Source organism: Leptopilina boulardi, unplaced genomic scaffold (assembly GCF_019393585.1).
Source record: "Leptopilina boulardi isolate dan_hultmark-lab unplaced genomic scaffold, ZJU_Lbou_2.1 LbouV2_342, whole genome shotgun sequence".
NCBI lineage: Eukaryota > Metazoa > Arthropoda > Insecta > Hymenoptera > Figitidae > Leptopilina > Leptopilina boulardi.
Genome location: NW_026137910.1, coordinates 1,375,526 through 1,398,136, shown reverse-complemented (window position 1 = coordinate 1,398,136; position 22,611 = coordinate 1,375,526). Strand labels below are relative to the sequence as shown.

Below are 22,611 nucleotides of genomic sequence, written 5' to 3'. Positions count from 1 at the left end.
TTTGTCTAGCAAAAAATCGAAGGAAGCGATTTTGAACTCGTTCGATTCTTACAAGATCATCAGATTCATCATTGATATTCCAGTTTTGCTCGTCGAACGAGTCAGACTGTATTCTTACGTAAGAACTTGCTTCTACTCATCAGTCCTTTTCAGGACTACCCATCCACCAGATATACTTGTTGACCTCTTGGTCTCGTGACTGTAAATCACATTTTGAAACAAAATGGATTTGCAGTCATCTGAAACTTCGCCTTCTCAGAGAGAAAACCAACTAATTCTGGAAAATCAAAAACTCCATCAACATGTTGCGTCCCTGCAAAATATGTTGCAGACCCAATCTAGTCAAATAAAAGAACTCACGCAGACAATTCAGCAACTATCAGCAAAATTAGATGCCAGGGATCTCTTAGATGCTGAAAGCAATGATTTCTCTTCAAGTGAATCAGTGTTGTCTGCATTCTCCAAAAGCAGAAAGCGCAAAAAATCAAAGGCAAAAACCAAAACCCCTGAGTCCATTCATACCTTAAACCAGTTCTCAGTTCTCCAAGGTGAAAATGAAGAATCTATGGACATCCAAGACAGCGGGAAGGATCAAAACGCTTCCAAGAAGACTACTGATGACACTTCAAAGAAAGAAAGAATTCCACCTATAGTGCTTCACAATAAGGATAAATGGTTACAAATAAGTTCAAAACTCTCTTCAAAAAACATAAACTTCTCTAAAGCCAAAACTACCTCTGAAGGAATTCGCATAGAACCATGTTCATCAGATGACTTCAGAAATGTCATTAAAACCTTAAAAGCAGACAACCTTCAATTCCACACTTGGCAACTTCCTTCAGAAAAACTACTGCACATTGTACTTAGAGGAGTTCCCGAGCCGATTGAGACAGACCTGATCAAGACTGAACTTCAGGAACTAGGGTTCCATCCACAAACAGTTTCGCGCATGAAACGAAGTAAAGACAAAACCCCAATCCCACTTGTATTAATTACTCTACCCAAAAGCGAAAAGGACATCTATCAACTAAAACATCTAGTCAATGTTGTGATAACCGTTGAAAGTCAACACCAAAAAGCTGCAGTTGGACAGTGCTACAGATGCCAAAGATTCGGTCACGCTCAAAGCCGTTGCTCGGCTAATCCTCGCTGTGTCTACTGCGCTGGAAATCACCATACATATGAATGTAAAAAAGAAAAAGTTCAAGCCCGAAAATGTTGCAACTGTGGCGAGGAACACACTGCTTCCTTCAGAGGATGTAAAAGCTGGCCTAAACCGAAATCAAAATCTGCCCAGAAGACCACACTCCCAGGAAGTAAATCTTTTGCCCATGTAGTGAAGTCAACTATTGACGAAGGAAATCTCAATATCAATAACTCAGCTGAACCTAACGGAGAAATGTCACTAACCCAACTTTTCTTAAAGTTTACATCTATGTACAGCCAAATGCAAGATCTTGCGTTGCAATTAGGTAAAATGTTCCAAGGAAATAATACAAATGAACAAAATGGATCAAAGATCTCAAAGTAACTTAATCATTTGTTATTGGAATGCTTGTGCGGTTACAAACAAAAAGCATGAATTGATGAACTTTCTTGTCGAAGAAAACATAGATATTATGCTATTGGGCGAAACTTGGCTCAAGAATGGAAACAATTTTTCAATACCAAACTATACAACTTACAGAACGGATCGCACAGCGCAACCACATGGCGGCACAGCAATTTTAATCAAGAAACATATTAAGCATACACTCCAGGATTCCAAAGACTCTCAAATAGAAAACACGTGCATAGAAATTCAAAGTACGTCTGGACCAATTCTTATCATTGCCGCTTATTGTTCACCTAAAAAGAAAATAACTAAAGCCGATCTAAATGCCTTCTTCTCGACAAACCGGAAAATCCTTCTTATGGGAGACCTCAACGCCAAGAACACTCAATGGGATTGTAATTCTACAAACATATCAGGCAAATCTATTCTTCGCTACTTTGAAAGAAATGACATTCAACTCCACATACCAAACTCACCAACTCATTATAGTGCAATTGGAAGACCAGAAATACTGGATATAGTAATTTCCAAAAACATATATCAAGACTTAGACCTTGAAGTCTTACAAGATCTTAGTTCAGATCACAATCCAATCAAAATTTCGCTCCTGGGCAATCATCAAATTAAACCCCTTTCTACAAAGTCTTTCACCGTATGGAACCGCTACACATATTACTTAAAAAACAAGATGGAAAACATCAAAACTTTAAGAACAACTGAAGACATCGACGAAGAAGTAAAACTTCTAACTCAAGAGATTAAACAAGCTGTTGAAAACTGTACAAAAGTAATCTCATCAAAGGCCAATGAAATTATCTTATTACCAACTGAACTGCGGCAACTAATTAAAGATAAGAGGAAAGCCCAAAAAAAGGCTCAAAGAACTCGCCATCCTAATGATATTCTCGCTGCTACAAGATTGAATAATAATGTTCGCTCACAATTGCAGACTTTCCACAACAACAGATGGAATAATAAAGTTGAATCCCTCAACTCGGATAGGTTTAGCCTCTGGAAACTAATTAAATCGCTCAAAACCAAACGATCCTCTATACCTCCTCTGCAAGGAACGTATGGAATTGGTTACACAAACAATGAAAAAGCAGAAATTCTAGCCACTAGTATCGAAAATCAATGTACACCTAATGAAGTTGACGATGAAAACGAGGCCGCAGAGGAACTTGAAGAAGAAGCTCTTTCTTCTGTAAACCAAATTGACGAAAGTGCAGCTACCCCAATCACCACGGCTACTCTCCAGGAATTAGAAAACATCATCAAAAAACTTAAAAACAAAAAAGCTCCTGGTGAAGATACCATTACAAACACTGCTATTAAGCACTTGCCTAAAAAAGCCAAAGTTAAGCTTTTAAACATTATAAACGCAAGCTTACGTCTAAACTACTTTCCAGCTGATTGGAAGAAAGCACATATTATCACCATACCAAAGCCAGGCAAAGATCACAAAAGACCAGAAAACCACCGACCAATAAGTCTTCTCTCTTCCTTCTCCAAGTTATTTGAACGCATCATTTTGACAAGACTCCTGAAACAAGTTGAAGAAATGAATCTGCTGCCTGCAGAGCAATTCGGCTTTCGTCAAAATCACTCGACGAATCTTCAAACTCTCAGACTAGTGGAGACAATTCACAAAGGATTTGAATTCAAGGATATTACAGCAATCGCCTACCTGGATGTAGCCAAAGCATTTGATAAAGTATGGCATGATGGTCTTATCCATAAATTGTCTGTGGCAGGAATTCCCACAAACCTGATCAAAATCATTCGCTCCTTTCTTCAAAACAGGAGTTTTGCAGTCAAAGTAGAAGATAAAATCTCTACAAGCAGACCCATCCTGGCGGGAGTTCCTCAAGGCTCTGTTCTTGGCCCAATTCTCTACAATCTGTACACACATGATATTCCAACAAACGACTACTCTCAAAAAGCTTTGTTCGCAGATGATACTGCTGTTATAACTCAGTCTCGCAGTCCTAAACTGGCAGTATCCAGACTTCAAAAATCCCTGAATGAGGTGGTGGATTGGATGGTCATCTGGAGAATTGCCATTAACAAGGAGAAAACACAAGCAGTATACCACACAAAGAAAAGAAAGCCACCACCGGATAAAATAGATGTTGTGGATAAATCAATTCCCTGGTCGAGTGATGCAAAGTACCTGGGACTACACATTGACCGAAAGCTGACTTGGAACAAGCACACAAATGAAATAAAGAAGACAGGACTCACGGCAATCTCGAAACTTTGGAGTCTATTGAGCAGCAACTTTCTAAATTTGGAATCAAAAAGGATAATTTACATTTCTGTCATTCGCCCTGCCTTGACTTATGCAATCGCCACCTGGGGCCATGCAGCGGACGTACATATAAACAAAATCCAAGTCATCCAAAACAAAATATTAAGGATAATAACACAAGCTCCATGGTTTGTCTCAAATCAACAACTTCACAGAGACTTGCAAATACCTAGTATACGGAAGTTTACAAAAGAAATAGCAAAGAAGCTATTTCTCCAAGTTGAGAATCACGAAAACATACTACTTCAAAATATACTTAACTATAACCCAAAAGATTGCCGTCCAAGAGCTCGGCGCCCTCGTACAGTAGAAATACTAGACGTGGGCCTCTACTAAACATTCTCACTATGTTCAACTTTAAAGCATTACAAATAATACAATATTAGATATCAAGGGTAAAGATACAAACGCATCAACCCAAAAATATCACTAGAGATCATAGATAGATAGATAGATAGATTCTTACAAGATATTGAGCATAATATGGTCTCCATGACACAGAACAATTTTCAATTCGTAATCTAACAAATGAAAAGTAAAGCGATTTCAGAGTTCGTGGGTTATGAAACGCTAAAGCATTACTAATAACAAATCCGAGTGACCTGAGAGCACAGTTAACGATATTAGAAATGTGATAACTAAAAGAAAATTTTAATATTTTCTTTGTTTAGGCATCATTTTTTTCAGATTTCAAGTTTAAAGAATCTTATCTTACAATTTAAAGAAATTATTAAAAAATATATACATAAAAATATTTTATACCTGAAAAGTATTAAGTTTTGACAAATTCAAGATCTTTTTCATGAATTTAAAATTTTGTAAACTTCATAAAAAATATTTTATTTTACAAGAATTTTTGCATATAATTTTTTTTTTATTAAAAATCAAAATATTTTTTTTTTGTTTCAGCTGCTGTTTTTGCATTTGTGTTAATAATAATAAAAAATATTAATAATAATAAATAATTGACAGTTTGTGAATAAGCCCTATAAATGTGAAACTAACTGGATCAATGGCTTTGTAAAAACTTTTTATCAATAATAATAAGAGAATTTATTTGTTTCTAATTTTTGAATTAATCAATGGAACAGTCAAAAACAAAATAATTTCAACGTAAAAAAATGTGTTGGCCCTGAAAAGGGCCGATTGTTTTTTTGGAGGGGTTGTAATAAAATTAAGCACGTTCTCCTCGGATACGACGAGCCAATTGGATGTCTTTTGGCATGATAGTGACTCTCTTGGCGTGGATGGCGCACAAGTTGGTGTCTTCGAAGAGACCGACGAGGTAAGCCTCGCTAGCCTCCTGGAGAGCCATCACAGCAGAGCTCTGGAAACGCAAGTCGGTTTTGAAATCTTGAGCGATTTCACGAACCAAACGTTGGAAAGGAAGCTTGCGGATGAGGAGCTCAGTGCTCTTTTGGTAACGACGGATCTCACGGAGAGCGACAGTTCCTGGCCTGTAACGATGGGGTTTTTTCACTCCACCAGTTGCAGGCGCGCTCTTTCTGGCGGCCTTGGTTGCAAGTTGTTTCCTCGGTGCTTTACCACCGGTGGATTTACGAGCGGTTTGCTTGGTACGAGCCATGACGATGTAGTTGGTTCAGTGACTAACACAATAATGATGTTGGGAGGGGGGAAAATGCTGTATTTATAGACTTTTGCCTCCCATTGTTGAATAAGCTGCCAACAGGAAGGGGAGTTCTAGACACTTGATTGGTAGATTGAATTATGGTGGGAGAAATGTGCAACACGACATTATAAAATAACGCTCACTTCCCCCTCCACGCATTCTCAGTTTGTTCTTCGTTCGAGTTTGACGTAGAAACTTTATTCTCTGAAAAATGACTGGTCGTGGAAAGGGAGGTAAAGGTTTGGGAAAAGGAGGAGCAAAGCGGCATCGCAAAGTTTTGCGTGATAACATTCAAGGTATCACCAAGCCAGCCATCCGTCGTTTGGCTCGTCGTGGTGGAGTGAAACGTATCTCCGGATTGATCTACGAGGAAACTCGTGGTGTTCTCAAAGTGTTCCTTGAGAATGTGATCCGTGACGCCGTCACTTACACCGAGCACGCCAAGAGGAAGACAGTCACCGCCATGGACGTCGTCTATGCTTTGAAACGTCAAGGCCGCACCCTTTACGGTTTCGGCGGTTAAATATAATCATCATCGTCATCATCATCATCTAAACAATCGGCCCTTTTCAGGGCCACTATATTTTTTAACGTTGAAATTCTTTTTCTTTGATTACATATTTATAATTATAATTTCATACAAAAGAGGATAAGTAAAAGTGATTATGTTCATTTTATGAACACAAATCATTTTTAAATAAAATAGCTCAAAAGTATCTTTTCTAACGATGAATTTAACATGCTACCAAAAAGAAAAATTTATCTGGAATATTAAATTCAAAATTTGTTATTTATTTTTCTCTGTATGAGTTTTTAGGTGCGTTCACAAATTATGTAACATTTTTTATATATACAAAATATCTTTATATAACTAGAAAAAATGATTAAAAATCAGGATTTAATTTCTTTAAATTGAAGATTAATGCCATCAGCAGCAGCAGTGAAAGTTGATCGATTATCCAAAGTAATTTCATCTTTAGACAATTGGATCACTTCGTACCTTCTTAAAATCATTGTTATTACAACTTTGGCGTGTAATTGTCCAACTTTCATACCTGAATAGTAATGTTAAAAAAATGATGTATTATATTTTATTTTTATGAAAAATTTTGTAATGAAATGCAGAGTAGAAAAATTGCATTTTTTTAATATAAATTAGCCTCACGATCGACATCGCCTTACCAATACACATTCGTGGCCCAACACCAAATGGAATATAAGCATCGGAAACATTAGTTTCGCTGTTAAATCGTTCTGGATTAAAGTCTAAAGAATTTTCAAAAAATCTAGGATCTTGTTGTAAACCATAAAGCGAAATATAAACCGCTGTTCCCTTTTCGAGGACAATATCAGTACCTGGAATCTAAAACCACAAATAATTTTTATTTTTGAAATGTAATTTTATAAAATTTGCATATAAGAAGTAAAAAAAATATTTCCCACCTGATAGTCGTTTCTAGTATAACGGTCAATTGTGGAGACTGGAGGATGAAGCCGAATACCTTCTGCAATACATTGATCGAGATATTTCATATCATTGAATGCCTCGTAAGTTAATCCATGTTTTTCTATTGATGCATTAATATCTTCCCGTGCTTTCTGTTGAAAATCAGAATGTTTTGCCAATTCCATTAGTGTGAATGACGAGGTCGTTGAACTGGATTCAAATCCCGAAAAAAATGTTCCTGATTGGTAAAATAGATTCTCGCCTTCAAATTCTGAAAACGTCATCTTTATTATTATTAAAATACTAGAACGACTTACGAACATCAGGCGCCAACCCCTTCGCCAACATGATGATCATAATAATAATAATTAATTTTTGTGTAAAAATACTTGTGAATTTATACCTAAAAATATTTGGGTATTTTTTTCAAAGGTATAAAAAATATGGAAAAACTTATGCACTTATTTACCAAAAAATTCTTTGGTAAAATCACCCAAGAAATTTTTTACCAGTGATATTCAATACTTACTATAATCAGGATTTTGTGGTTCATTTTTTAATTTAATTAAAGAATCAATAAAATCTCCTCTTTTAATTCCTGTTTTTTCTCTTGTTTCCATTGATTTCCAGAAAACTTTCTCAATGAAATTCGAATTAAACAGAACTCTTGTACCAAATAATTCAACTATTTCAGGCGTAAAGAAAACAGCAACCAATGCTATCATCCTTTTAATACCATGGTAAAATTGAGACACTAAATAATAATAAAAGTAAATAAATTTTAAAATTTTAGGAATTAAAAAATCAGGGAAAAACGGTAGTCATTTTTCGTAACTAATTGAAATTTTTTATACATACGCATTTGTGTTGTATTCTATGTAAATATACATAGAATTTCTGTTAAATAAAAATAATTTAGAATAAATATTATGTTAAATGTAAATTCAGTTAATGGAAATATTGTCAAGTGAATATTTGAATAAATAGAAACAATTTTGATAAGTAAAAATGATTTTTATGAAAATTTTTCGATATGAAAATTCGGCTGATTTATAAAATGTACATTATAAAATCTGCTAGATAAAAATTTTATAGTTTTTAATTCGTCACCAAAAAAATTCTGACAGGTCTAATCGGGGACAATTCAACCGGAGTAATTATATACCAAAACAGGGGATATTGATTTGATTTTGGACGAACAACACCTTTTGATTTCGGACGAACTTCCGACTTATACAACGGTGCCAACGTAAACCTTGTGAACTTGGTGTAAATATTCTTTGAAGTATATAGATTATAAATTTACAAGAGCAGGTGCAACATAACCTCAAAGGTGTAACTTATATTTTATGTTCTGTATTATGAAGCTTATTAGGAAAGCTATGCAGCTATTTCGTCCATTCGGACGAACTAATTCATTTTTCTTATTTCGCCCGTTGAAATAAAATGTGTTTTCAAAGACGGGCGAAATAAGCAAAAAAAGATTATTTCGTCCGTCAGGTAATAAAACAAAAACGAACGAAATAATCTAATTGTAAGTACAATATTTCGCCCATCAGGTATAAACAGCTGTTGGATATTTGTCATATTAATTTTAAAATTAATTTGAAGTTTTAAAAAATAATTATTATATTGAATAACAAGTTGATTTAAAAAAGGTTATAAAAAATTAAGGTTTTTTAATATAACGTATTGTTAAATTTACTTGTTAATTTTTGCATTTGAATAAATAACAATCAGATACGAAAAAATAGATTCAATTATAAATTGTGCAATTAAAAATTAGCACATATTATAATAATTAGGTTGAATAAATTTTAGATGAAATATTCCATAGGTTATAAAAATATTTTATGACTTAAATTTTGAAAAAAAAATTTGATTATTTTATGATACTAGTAAGTAAAAAAAAAGATTACATAATTATTTTTATAAAATAATTATAAAAATGAAAAAAAACTTAAATTTTTATTAGTTTAAATTTTACTGTTAATACTTTTCAAATTCAATTTCTTCGACAATTTATATTATTTTTCATCTAAAATTGACAAAAATATTTTTTTTTTCAAATTTCAATAATTTAGAATAATTTTAAACCCTAAATAATTCCAGAAAAAAAATTAAATAGACTACGTAAATTTTGAAAGATTAAAATTTTACTGATCCATTTAGAAATCGACTATTTCTGACATATTTTATGAAATTAATTATGCAATCATTTTTTTATTGACTTGAATCATAAAATAATCAAATTTTTTTTAGAACTTTAAATAATAAAATATTTTTATAAGCTATTGTCTAAAATTTATTTAATCTAATTATTATATGTACAATTTATAATTGAATATATATAGTTTTTTGCGTATATCAGATTTTATTTATTCAAATACGAAAATTAAATACACACACTGCAAAAAGATTTATTTGATTCAAATAATCAGTCATTTGACTGTTATTAAATAAATATTAATTTGTATTAAATAATTATTATTTGAGTCAATTAAATGGTATTTTTTTCAAATACTTAAATTATTATTAATTATTTGAAATAAATAAATTTTTTTTCAGTGCATTTAATTTTAACAACACATATAATTAAAAAACCACATTTTTTATAACCTTTTTTAAAATAAAGTCGTTATTCAATATAATAATTGTTTTTCAATACTTCGCGACGGGCGAAATATACCCACTCCGCGTATTAGAAATTATATTGGGTTCTTTACTGAACCTAATAAATGTTAATTTAAAAAAAATATCTTTTTAATAAATATAAATTTTAGTAAAATTTTGATGTAAATTAAAAAAAAAATTTTTTTTTAAATTTTAGAAAGATTGTGTTATTAATTTTTTTACAGTATTCTAAACTATCATATTACAGAAAAGATTTCATATTGTAAGTAAAAAATATCGTTTTTGTGAATATTTAATTACCCCGGTTGACGGTAACTGTTTATTTTATTTATTTATTTTTTTTTTTTTTGGTAAAAAAAAGTAATAATTACTACTTTTAGAGAATTCAGAATCAGGATTATGAAAAGTGTTGAATTTCATTCCAAGTGCAATTGAGGCAATTAAATCAGTGGTATATTTATAATTTAATTCTTGAGCGTCAACATTTTTAATTCCATTGGCGTCAGTTGTTTCGGTGTTTAAATATTCCATCATTGATTCACCAATTTCCATCATCAATGGTAACATTAATTTTAATTTACCTTTCGTTAATGTTGGTGTAATTTTTGATCTCACATATTTCCACGCCGGATTTTTCAATCCAAACAAATTTTTCATTCCAATACTGTCTTTTTGTTGTGAACCAGCAAAATGACGATCGGAGAAATTTTCAAAATCTCTTACCATAATTTGTTTAATTAATTTTAAATCTCTCAAAAGAATGCATGGTTTATGAAAAATATAGAATCCCAACATTGGAGAATTTGTTATTGCGGCATTATGCAATTCACCAAGATGCCATCCTGGTGCAGTTTTAAAAAGTGCGGCATTCTTAAAATTGCCGAAAATTAAATCCGTTGGCAATGATTCGACACCACGTCTTTTCCAATAATTTAATTTATATCTGGCGTAATATCGAAAGAGAATTGCAATGCCGCTTATTAACACTAATGAAGTTAATATAACAGCCATATTTGTAAACTTTTGCGTATGAATTTGTTACGAACATTTGCGATAACTTTTATAGCTTTTATATCTTTCCTTGGAAAAAAGTAAGATAATGGCATTTGATATAGTATTTTAATTACCTCCTACTTGTTGTACTTGATTACACGTGGATATAAAATACATATAATGTATAAGACAAAACTATGAACCATATATGTGTCCTGACGCGGTGAAAGGGACCTTACGGTTCCAAAGCAAATTTTACAGGAGAGGCGCTCGAAGTGTAGCACGAAAATAGACATTTGAGTAGTGGGGACGTACAACTGCAAATCAGCACCACTGCTCACCACTACAACGCTACACTCATATGTCTGTGAGCATGCTACCTTCGTGCATCTTCGGCTCTACCATATCTTGTACCTCCCTACTCTTTCTAAGCTCTGATGTAAACATTGCCCTGGGCCCGGCAAATGGATTCATTTTCTATTAAAGTTAATCGATTAATTTTGATTGACAAAATAATACGTAAATAACTTGAAATATCTTGTTCGGATTTGTCGGATTAATTAGATGAGGGCGAGCTGATTAAGAAGCATCTCCATTTTTAAAAGTAATTTTGTGGTTATAAAAGTTGGATTTTTGACAGAAGTGGGGACAGACATTGAATCTATGTGTCAGTGGCCCAGAAGGTGGCGCCAATTCTAGCTAGTGGCCGCTGCTGAACTAACTTACCCCAAATTACTCCACTTTAAATCTTTAATAAAATAATTTCCTCACAATATTATTGCAAAAATAATATTCCTCTATTATTCCTCCAAATGCCAACTCGAAATACTTTATCCTTTAAAGATGAGAAGAAATTTACGAAACCCCTTTTTGACAATGTTTAAACATTTTTTTAATAATTATTTATTAATTCTCTGAAAATCGTTGTTATCAAATGAAATTAATTTTTATTATTTATTTTATCAACAGAGAAATTTTCAATTTTTACTTTTCTTACAACAGTAAAAATAACATTACTTTTGCTGTATAAATAAGTTATATGTCTTGAATTTAAAATATAAATTATTATTATACATTATTAAAATAATGAAAATCTAATAAATTGTTTGTTGCAATTTTACTGGCTTTAATATGAGATAAATCCATTTTCCGGGCCCAGCGCAATGTATACATCAGAGCTTAGAACTAGTGGGGAGAGACAAGAAATGGTAGAGCCGAAGATGCACGAAGGAAACACGCTCACCGATATACGAGGGTAGCGTCGTAGTGGTGAGCAGTGGTAGTGGTTTTGCAGTAGCCACGAGGCGCCCGAGAATACGCGGAAAAGTACTTATGTTTAAAGCTATATAACACAATAAGTATTTGAAGGAGACAAATTTTAATTGTTGGAAATGAAAAAGCAACTCAAAAACTATCGATTGGTATAAAAAAATAAAAATCGATTTATTTAATCATAAGGTCCCTTTCACCGCGTCAGGACACATATAGGGATATGTGAGTGCGAGTGAGACGCTAATAGAACAACGCATAAGAGTGTCACTGTCGCACTCATGGGCTTATTTATAGTTTTATATTTTTAATATATAAGCGACTATAAATTGTTTTTAAAGGAAAAAAAGATTAGCAAAATATACTATATATTTAGAGCACGAGTTGTTTTTGATATATATACGTATATGGGTAATTCTCCAGAATATAACAAATAACACGTACATAATAATTTTTATAAAAATTATGCCGGCGATACGATATTATAATTATTATTTTGATAAAGTATTTTTGTTTTGATTGAAACAAAAATGAGTTCTGTAAAAAATTTTGTTTTATTCGTTTAGGCGGGCTTGCGCCCAAAAAAAAAAGAAAAAAAAAATAATTTCGAGGTTATAAGGAATCATTTCCTTATGTTCAACCTCTCAAAACATTCCAAAGTTTTGGCATCATTTGCAGCCACTTGCTTTATCATCAAGCTTTTGCAAATGTTTTGTAAATTTTTGCCGCTCGGCTTTTCGCCACTTTGAGCCTGCTTTTTTCTATCGTAAAAAGCTTTGAATCCAAACATTTGACTGCTCTCCATTCCGAATCAAAAAGAAAATTGGAATATTTTTCTCAAATGTTATCTAATTCAAGCTCAAACGAAGGATAATTTTTGCCCTGAAAACTTTTTGCCTTTATACTGAATGTGTCTAGTTTTTCTTTCGAGAGAAAAGAACAGCAGCGCACTCTATTTCAAAAGTGCTAAACTAAAAAAGATCGAACATGCTTTGCTATACTATAATTAAAAATTTTTATTATTTTTGTAATCGAATAAAACAAAATTCTTTTCATTAACCAAAAATCTAAAATAAATTATATTTATTATTTGAAAATGACAAATATTTTTCTCATCATTAATAAAAGATAATAAAATATTTGACGTGAATAAAGTTGGAAATATAAGTTAATTTTATTCGGAGTATGATATTTTATAGAATAAAATATATGACATTAGAATTAATCAATTTAAAATAACTAATAGTCAGCCCTATAAATTTTGTTTTCAATTTAAATTAATTTTTAAATAATATCTCTATTTTATTTTTGTCAGACTTGAAACACTTATGTGCGATTCCAAGTGAGATTTTGACTTTTTTGAAGTTTGGAATTTTGTTACATATAGTTCGACTAATTTTTAACGTAAATTTCAGCTTAAAATATTGTTAGTTTACGAGATTTTTAATAATAATAAAAAATTTTAAACTGCTATATCTTTCGTTCTATTAATCTGATTGAGTTATACCTTTTTTTAAATATCAAGGAAAATGAGAGGAATAAATCTCCTTTAGAATAATTTTTTATAATTTTGCAACTAAAAAAACCATTTAATTGTTAATTAAATAAATTTTGTGCGCCAATCTAAAATTCAAAATCTTACCTGTGTTTTTTTAATGTTCCAAACGAATCCATGAGCAGCGGTCAATTTAACTATTTAATTTTAATAATTTCTGAGTATAAACTTCATTAATAGAAAATTTAATGTAATATTTATTCTAATGATACTTAAAAACATACAATATTTATAAAAGCATTTAAGTATTGGTTTTTGGTGAAAATTTCTCTTCCGTCAGTGAGAAAAATGTTCGTCACATATTTTTTTAAGCCTTTCGTTTGCTACAAGAACTTCTTCAGGCAGATATATTGTCTTGTTTTTGATGTAATTTTCAATTTTCGGAAAAACATGATTCGAAAGAAAATTATATACGTTTACATTTTTATCCGTGAGAGGATTACGGTATCTCTGAAAAAATTAAATATTTATTTTAATTTACCAACTCAAATTAATATATAAAAAGAATTTTAAACAATTTTTGTTTTTAAAAAAATAATCATTTTACATACTTCCATTTTGAATTCAGGGGATTTGACTTGAAATGCTTGATAAAAATATTTAATAGCTTCACGAATGTCTCTTTTAATATCAAAAAAAGTGAAAGCAATATGTAAATAAATTTCTTTTTCTTTAAACTTGTCGGTATCGTGATGATATTTTTTGATCAGATTTAAAAAAAAATCAATAAAATCGAAGCGTTTTCTTAGTATTCGCATACATTTTGCATATCCTAAATCAGCTCCATAATTGTTTTGATCATACGCCTCTTTAAAGCACTCAGCTGCCTCCTGTAAGAACATATTTTTTTTTTTTTATTTATTAATTAAATATAAAATAATAATTTAGGTAATTTTTTTCCACAGCCGAAACGTTATGTAAACATAAATTTGCAACAAATGACCAAAAATACTAAAACCATTAACTATTTTATATATGGTGCATTCCTTGGGAAATTTTCATTCAAAATTTTTTTTTGCCCGAAATATTTTTTTCGAAATCTATATGAAAAATAAGAAAATACGTATTTTTTTTTATTTTATAAAAATGAAGGAAGTTATGATTTTTTAAATTTAACGTCATCAAAGGCAATATATTTTTTAACCATTTTTTTAATAGAACTAAAAATAATAATTTAAAAACTAAAAACACCACTTTTGCAGATAGGGAAAAAAATTCTTCAGTCATCAGAGATTGCAGTGCATAAAAAAAAAATTAAAAATCGAAAGTGTCCATCTTTGAGAAAACTCAAACAAAAATACACTGCCTTTGATAACATTAAATTTTAAAAAAATCATAACTTCCGTCATTTTTAACGAAGGTGAAGTACGCAACGTTTATGATAAACGATTTTTAAAGAAATAATTATTTAAAATGAAAAATTCTATAATTTTTTGCCTAAAAAATATTTCTTGTATTATTCATTAATCAATCCGCGGTCCAATAGGACCGTGGGTTTTATCTTCGTACAAATAAATAAATAAATTATAAAAAAATATTTTTTAGGCAAAAAATAAATAGAATTTTTCATTTTAAAAAATCATTTCTTTAAAACTCGTTTATCATAAACGTTGCGAACTTCAGCTTCGTCATTTTTATCAAGTAAAAAGATAAATAAATACATATTTTCTAATTTTTCATATAAGTTTCGAAAAAAAACAATGTTTCGGGCAAAACAAATTTTGAATGAAAATTTCCCGTGGAATGCCCCATAAATTTAAAAAAAAATTTTGGTCGAAACTTTAAATTAACATCTTATATTGAATAAAATAGAGTTCCTTTTTAGTCAAAAAAAAATTATATTTATTTATATCGTTTAGGTCTCAGATCGACTTTAAGGCGCAAAAAAGTCATTTTAGTCAAGTCGATTATTTTTATTTTAACTAAATTTAATTAGTTAATAAATCTTTTACTTTCAATAACTAATTTATTTATTTATTTATTTATTCAACATTAACACCCACGATCCAATTGGACCATAAATGGCCATTTAATATCTAATGTTATAAGATATTAAATTAATTTTCATTCATTATCAAAAAAAAATTTTTCAATTATTTCATAATCAAACTAAGAAAAATTATCAAAATTTTACAAATTTGTAAAAAAATTCTTAAAGTTCCATTTTAAAATTATTTTGCAGTCTGATTTAATCAATTTATTCGAATTTCAAATTTCGTCATAGTTTTGGCATTATTATAAAAATCATTAAAAATAATTTAATTTTCAAAAGAGTTAGGAGTTGAAATTTTTTGGAATAATTGGATTTCAAAAGATTTTATTAAATTTCAGACAATAATTAAATTTTACAAAATTGAAAATAATTTATGAAATAATTTTTTAGATAACTTCAAAAATAATTGAATTTTTGAAGATTTAAAATACAAATTTTTGAAAATAATTGAAGTTAATGTTATTTTTTATTTATTGAAATGTTTTTAAATAATTGAATCTTCGAAGAATATTATAAAAATGATTAAAAATAATTGAATTTCGGAAGAGTTATAGTTGAAATTGTTAAATTTCAAAAAGTTTTAAAAGGAATATTTAAAACTGTTTCTAATTGAAATATTTAAAAAATAATTGAACTACAAGGAATTTTTAAATTAAAAATTTTGTTAATTTTATTTGCTGTTTTTTTAAATTTTAAATAATTATTGAATTTCATTAAAGTTTAATTAAAAAATAGTTTAAGATAATTAAATTTGTGAAGAATTTCATTAAAACTATTGAAAATAAGAGAAGAATTTTAGTTAAATAACTACTTCAATAAATCAATAAAAATCAAGATTACTAATTAATATCTTGAACCTTCTTTTTTAATAACAAAAAAATAAAATTTACTCCATAATATAAATGAACTAAGAAAATCTTCAAGTATAATATATTTAAAAACTAGATTTGAAAAAAAAACAATATAGTTCTCAAAAGAAAATCAATTAACTGATCCTTATTTATTTAAACTAAAAATATGCTGATAAAAAATAAAAGAATTTTTAAATATAACTTAAAATTGAATTAAATTAATGAGCATGAAAATATATGAAAAAAGTTTTTACCTCATATTTATTTTTTTTCATTAAATAGAGCCCCTTGTAATGCAAAAACCAGGAACTTTTTGAATCTCCTGCTTCAACAAAGGTCAAACATTTTTCTGCTTTATCCAAAAAATTATTTTTAAGAAAATATAAAGATAAACGCAAATTAATTTTGCGACTTTGAATATTCATACTGTGAATTTCTTGAAATATAATATCTGCTTTGTCCTTCAAATTTTTTTCTTTATATGCTTGTCCCAAAAAAATAGCAAATTTAGGATTTTTTTCAAGTTCATAAGCTCTTTTAAAATGTAGAATCTCCTCTTCATTGGATGAAGTGTGACATGAAATTAATCTTCTCAATCCCCTCAAATTTTTGGCAAGAAGATAATGCGATGTTGCATTATTGGGATCATATTTTAATGAAAGCTCAGCAAATGTTATGGCAATTTTGGCTGTATGCGTGAAATCATTGCAATGTGTCCATAATGCAGCTTTAATTTCATTTATTATACTCAAATATATTTTATCCTCAATACTTTGAATATTGAATAATATATTGTTTGCCTCATCAAAATCTTCTTTTTTCATTAGAAAATGAACTTTCGTCGATAAAAAAATATGTTCCATTACGTCTTTTTTTAAACTGAAAAATGAATATGAAAAATTTAAACAGATTATTAATTTTTATATATCAAAGTAATGACAAATATTTTGATAAAAAAAAATTTTATTTAAATAATATTTGAAGGGTAGAATGACAAAAGGGGTCAAGCGCCAATTTATCGAAAATGAGGTTTTTGCATAAAAAAATCAAGAAAATTCATTTACACATTTCTGTAGAAGGATTTCCTTTTTTATTTCGTATTTAAATCAGTTTTTAATAAAAATTAAATTAATAAAATAGCCTCAAATTTACTTTATTGCAACCAGATTGAAAAACAAAAGAAAGTGTTGTTCAATTTTGATGAAAAATATTATTTTTTTAGGTTTTATTTTAACATTTTTTTTTAATTTTATTTTAATTTTATTTTAATTAATAAAATTAATAATAATAATAATGTATTTTTAATCTTAAGGGTATGTCCAACATGTGAAATGTAAACAAACATAAAATGTAAACAAACCATGCACATTTTTTCGCAGTTCTCATTTGCGTAGAAAATAAAAATTTGTCGTTTTCTTTATGAAAATGGTAAATTAATGTATTAAAGTTGGTTACTACACTTTATTTAACTAATTATATGAAAAAATAAGTACAATTATAATGAAATGAAAAGTGCACTGAATTAGCGATTTTTTGAAGGTTTCGAAAAAAAAACCATTTGAGTATATCTGAGGCACGGACGTTGAGCGCCTAGGTGGGAGAAGAATGTTGAGCCATTGGACGGTCACATCTTGGAAAGGGTAAAATTCTGAAATTTTACCCCTTCTCTCACTTTCTCCCACCTAGGTCATCAACGTCCGTGCCTCAGATATACTCGAATGCCTAAATTTTTCGTAACCTTGAAAAAATTCATATTTCAGTGTACTTTTTATTTCATTATAATTATACTTATTTGTTCACATAATTAGTTCAATAAAGTATAGTTACCTAGTCTAATATTTAAATTTACCATTTTCACAAAGAAAACGAAAAATTTTTATTTTCTACCCAAATGAGAAGTGCGAATAAAATGAGAAAATTGCTAATTCAGTGAACTTTTCATTTTATTATAATTATACTTATTTGTTCAGAAAAGTTGTTAAAAGAAGTATAGTAACCTAATACAATATATCAATTTACTATTTTCACAAAGAAAGTTACAAATTTTTATTTTCTATTCAAATGAGAACTGCGAAAAAACTGTTCAAAATCTGAACAAATCATACCCATTTTTTCGCAGTTCTCATTTGAATAGAAAATAAAAATTTGTAACTTTCTTTGTGAAAATGGTAAATTGATATATTGTATTAGGTTACTATACTTCTTTTAACAACTTTTCTGAACAAATAAGTATAATTATAATAAAATGAAAAGTACACTGAATTAGCAATTTTCTCATTTTTTTCGCACTTCTCATTTGGGTAGAAAATAAAAATTTTTCGTTTTCTTTGTGAAAATGGTAAATTTATATATTAGACTAGGTAACTATACTTTATTGAACTAATTATGTGAACAAATAAGTATAATTATAATGAAATAAAAAGTACACTGAAATATGAATTTTTTCAAGGTTACGAAAAATTTAGGCATTCGAGTATATCTGAGGCACGGACGTTGAGGACCTAGGTGGGAGAAAGTGAGAGAAGGGGTAAAATTTCAGAATTTTACCCTTTCCAAGATGTGACCGTCCAATGGCTCAACATTCTTCTCCCACCTAGGCGCTCAACGTCCGTGCCTCAGATATACTCAAATGGTTTTTTTTTCGAAACCTTCAAAAAATTGCTAATTCAGTGCACTTTTCATTTCATTATAATTGTACATATTTTTTCATATAATTAGTTAAATAAAGTATAGTAACCAACTTTAATACATTAATTTACCATTTTCATAAAGAAAACGACAAATTTTTATTTTCTTCTCAAATGAGAACTGCGAAAAAATGTGCATGGTTTGTTTACATTTCATGTTTGTTTACATTTCACATGTTGGACTTGCCCTTAAACAATTTTAAAATCATTTTGTTATTAATTTTTAAATATTTTTATGATTATACTAAGTAAACAATTGAATTTAAAGATGAAAGTATTGCTCAATTCCAAAGTAAGCAATTAATTCGTAATTTTCTTGAAAACAATTTTTTAAAGGAATTTTTTTTTCTATTCATTTCGTCGATTCCATAGAAAGAAACTAATTTTCCAGTTTTTCTTTAAACTGTATATTTTTTTTATAATTAATGCTTAAAGAAAATGTGCGCAGTTGATATAACCTCAAGGCACCACAGTTTTTTTTAATTTTATCGTTAATATGTAGGTTTATTTCAACAAATTGTTGTTTATTTATTAAAACATACTAATATATCGAAACGGTTTTCTCAGTTTTTTTTTAAATGACCTGCAAAATTTTTAAAAATGTTTTTTTTACTTCCTGTAAAAACAGTGAATTGGCGCTTGACCCCTTTTGTCATTCTACCCTTCATTTACTCTTTGAAGTGATCAATTAATTTTTCAATTTCGCCAATGCTTTCCTTGGCTTCGTTAAATTCTTGTTTTAATATTTGTTTATAAGCCACTATTAAATGTTTTATAAACTGAGATTGAGGGTCGAATATCTCGTGATACGTAGGATACTTCAATTCATATTTATCCCAATTACTTAATTCAAATTTGGTCATGTCCCAAGTAAAAGGACAATGAAGTTCACTTAGCTTTTGTTTCATATCTGAAATATGTAATTTATTTTCACTATTTGTTAGGTACATAGTAATGTATATTATATAGATTATATACATACAAAAAAAAATTTAAAGATATATTTATCACATTAAAAATTTAATTGTAAAAAATATATATATTTTCATCAGTAAAGATAATTGAAAATAATTTAATTTTAATTTAATAATTTTTTTTTCGTATTTTATTCATAATTATTATTCAGAAACTTTATAAATTATGTATGAAAAAAAAAAACATTTCTAATTGCTTTTATTTATTTTTTCGAACATAAGCGGACAACGTCTTTGTTTTAAAGTAAGAAAATAAATTGCCGAAAATTAACTAAAAATTATTATTTAATATTTTAAACATCACTTTTACAGATTGAGGTAATGTTAAATGATATATAATTTAAGAACTTGGAAATTTACCTTCTCTTTCCTCAGCCATTGGAAAAACTTTGATTTTTTTTTCTGGTTTTCTTATTATAACAAAGTTGAAAGCAATTTTTAATGCTGGCGAGTTTCACTAACACAACATAGGAGCCCCGTGAAGATGGCACACCAAGTTAAAGGAAAACAGGTTTTCTTGTATGGAATCGATTGGTGGTCGTTTGGTGGTGTTTGGTATTCAGGTTTGGAGGTTTGGTGGTCAAAATTGAAAAAATTATACAGATTTCAAGTTTAGAGTGCCATCTTCACGACAGCACTCCAAAAATTAGTATTTTTTGAAAATTCCTTTTGATATCGTTTGGTGGTCGTTTGGTGGTGTTTGGTAGTCAATTTTGGAGATTTGGTGGTCAAAACTATAAAAGATAAATTATTTCTAAAGCTTTTATAAGAGTGCGTGTTTGTGAATGCGCATAGTCTTCTGGCGCGAAAATTCAAATTGTATTTCTAAACTTATTAATTTTTTTCCTAATTTCATTTGTAAATTTATTTAAAAAATAGTATTTCACAAAATTTTGTATGAATTTCATTAAATATAATCATGTAATAATTAAATATAGTAGTAACAATAAAAAATTTTTGAAATAAGTAGTTTTGGACAAAAAATTTTACATGAGCACTTTAAAAATTGAAATATTTTTTAAACATTCTTTTTGATATCGCATGGCGGTGTTTGGTAGCCATTTCACAAGGTTTGGTAGTTCAATTTATAAAAGATAATTATAATTTTAAAAAATTCATCAAGGTGAATAAAGATGAATGCGCACTATGTCATAGTAGGAAAATTAAAATTGTTAATTACGACGATTCCATTACTCTCTTAATTTCACAAGTAAATTTATTATGAAAACAGTATTTTACAATACTAATCATGAGATTTTTATTTTAAAATTTATTTATATTTTTAATATAGAAACTTTCAAAAAAAATTGATAACCACAATACATACATTAAAAAACAAATTAAAAGTTCTAAAATTATATTTAATTAGGTTTATTGTTAAGAAAAGGGGAAAAAATGTTTGAGATAATAATATTATTTATATGAAAATTTGAATATATCTCTTCACGTTACAAATAAAAGTGAGTAAATTGAGAAAAATTTCGAAAGTATGTTTTAATAATTAACTAATAACTACCAATCCTTCAAAGTTGACTACCGAAAACCACCAAACAACCACTAAGCAGTACCAAAAAGAATTATTTAAAAATTATTATTTTTGGAGTGCTAACTTCACATCAGCACTCCAAAAATTAATATTTTTTGAAAATTCTTTTTGATATCGTTTGGTGGTCGTTTGGTGGTGTTTGGTAGTCAATTTTGGAGGTTTGGTGGTCAAAACTATAAATGATAAATCATTTCTAAAACTTTTATCAGAGAGCGCGTTCACTATTACGTAAGATCAACTGGCGCGAAAATTCAAATTGCATTTCACAATACTTAATTTTTTCCCTAATTCCATTTGTAAATTCATTTGGATTACAGTATTTTACAATTCTGTATATGAATTTCATTTAATATCATATTATAATTAAATATAGTAAGAAAAAATTATCATATATTTTAGGTACTTCAAAAAACGTTTTCCACTTTTCCCCTAATAACTACCAATCCTTCAAAGTTGACTACCAAAAACCACCAAACAACCACTAAGCAGTACCAAAAAGAATTATTTAAAAATTATTATTTTTGGAGTGCTAACTTCACATCAGCACTCGAAAAATTAATATTTTTTGAAAATTCTTTTTGATATCGTTTGGTGGTCGTTTGGTGGTGTTTGGTAGTCAATTTTGGAGGTTTGGTGGTCAAAACTATAAATGATAAATCATTTCTAAAACTTTTATCAGAGAGCGCGTTCACTATTACGTAAGATCAACTGGCGCGAAAATTCAAATTGCATTTCACAATACTTAATTTTTTCCCTAATTCCATTTGTAAATTCATTTGGATTACAGTATTTTACAATTCTGTATATGAATTTCATTTAATATCATATTATAATTAAATATAGTAAGAAAAAATTATCATATATTTTAGGTACTTCAAAAAACGTTTTCCACTTTTCCCCTAATAACTACCAATCCTTCAAAGTTGACTACCAAAAACCACCAAACAACCACTAAGCAGTACCAAAAAGAATTATTTAAAAATTATTATTTTTGGAGTGCTAACTTCACATCAGCACTCCAAAAATTAATATTTTTTGAAAATTCTTTTTGATATCGTTTGGTGGTCGTTTGGTGGTGTTTGGTAGTCAATTTTGGAGGTTTGGTGGTCAAAAGTATAAAGGCCTGAGCAGAATATACTTATACATATTGTATAAGTATTTTACAT

At 28.9% G+C, this 22,611-nt stretch overlaps 4 protein-coding genes across 5 annotated transcripts; 1 reads left to right on the top strand and 3 right to left on the bottom strand.

Moving 5' to 3' along the window:
- Positions 1–5,012: 5,012 nt before the first annotated feature.
- Positions 5,013–5,477, bottom strand: LOC127286061 (histone H3). Its single transcript, XM_051312355.1, has one exon. The coding sequence runs from the start codon at positions 5,449–5,451 to the stop codon at positions 5,041–5,043; it is 411 nt and encodes a 136-aa protein (XP_051168312.1). The 5' UTR covers positions 5,452–5,477; the 3' UTR covers positions 5,013–5,040.
- Positions 5,478–5,657: 180 nt separating this feature from the next.
- LOC127286062 (histone H4) lies at positions 5,658–6,082 on the top strand. The gene has a single exon (XM_051312356.1). The coding sequence runs from the start codon at positions 5,708–5,710 to the stop codon at positions 6,017–6,019; it is 312 nt and encodes a 103-aa protein (XP_051168313.1). The 5' UTR covers positions 5,658–5,707; the 3' UTR covers positions 6,020–6,082.
- Positions 6,083–6,265: 183 nt separating this feature from the next.
- On the bottom strand, positions 6,266–10,692 carry LOC127286060 (cytochrome P450 6k1-like). 2 transcript variants are annotated; one of them, XM_051312353.1, is made up of 5 exons: positions 9,949–10,692; positions 7,473–7,697; positions 6,940–7,214; positions 6,679–6,859; positions 6,266–6,551 (listed from the first exon to the last, which is right to left on the bottom strand). In XM_051312353.1, exons 1-5 carry the CDS (start codon positions 10,586–10,588, stop codon positions 6,388–6,390), a joined length of 1,485 nt encoding a protein of 494 aa, XP_051168310.1. In that variant the 5' UTR covers positions 10,589–10,692; the 3' UTR covers positions 6,266–6,387. The 2 variants fall into 2 exon arrangements, with proteins under 2 accessions (XP_051168310.1, XP_051168311.1); XM_051312354.1 differs by having other exon boundaries at positions 10,159–10,692.
- Positions 10,693–13,571: 2,879 nt separating this feature from the next.
- On the bottom strand, positions 13,572–21,088 carry LOC127285901 (uncharacterized). The gene is made up of 5 exons (XM_051312107.1): positions 20,260–21,088; positions 19,598–19,835; positions 16,493–17,117; positions 13,946–14,224; positions 13,572–13,844 (listed from the first exon to the last, which is right to left on the bottom strand). Exons 1-5 carry the CDS (start codon positions 20,276–20,278, stop codon positions 13,671–13,673), a joined length of 1,335 nt encoding a protein of 444 aa, XP_051168064.1. The 5' UTR covers positions 20,279–21,088; the 3' UTR covers positions 13,572–13,670.
- Positions 21,089–22,611: the final 1,523 nt, after the last annotated feature.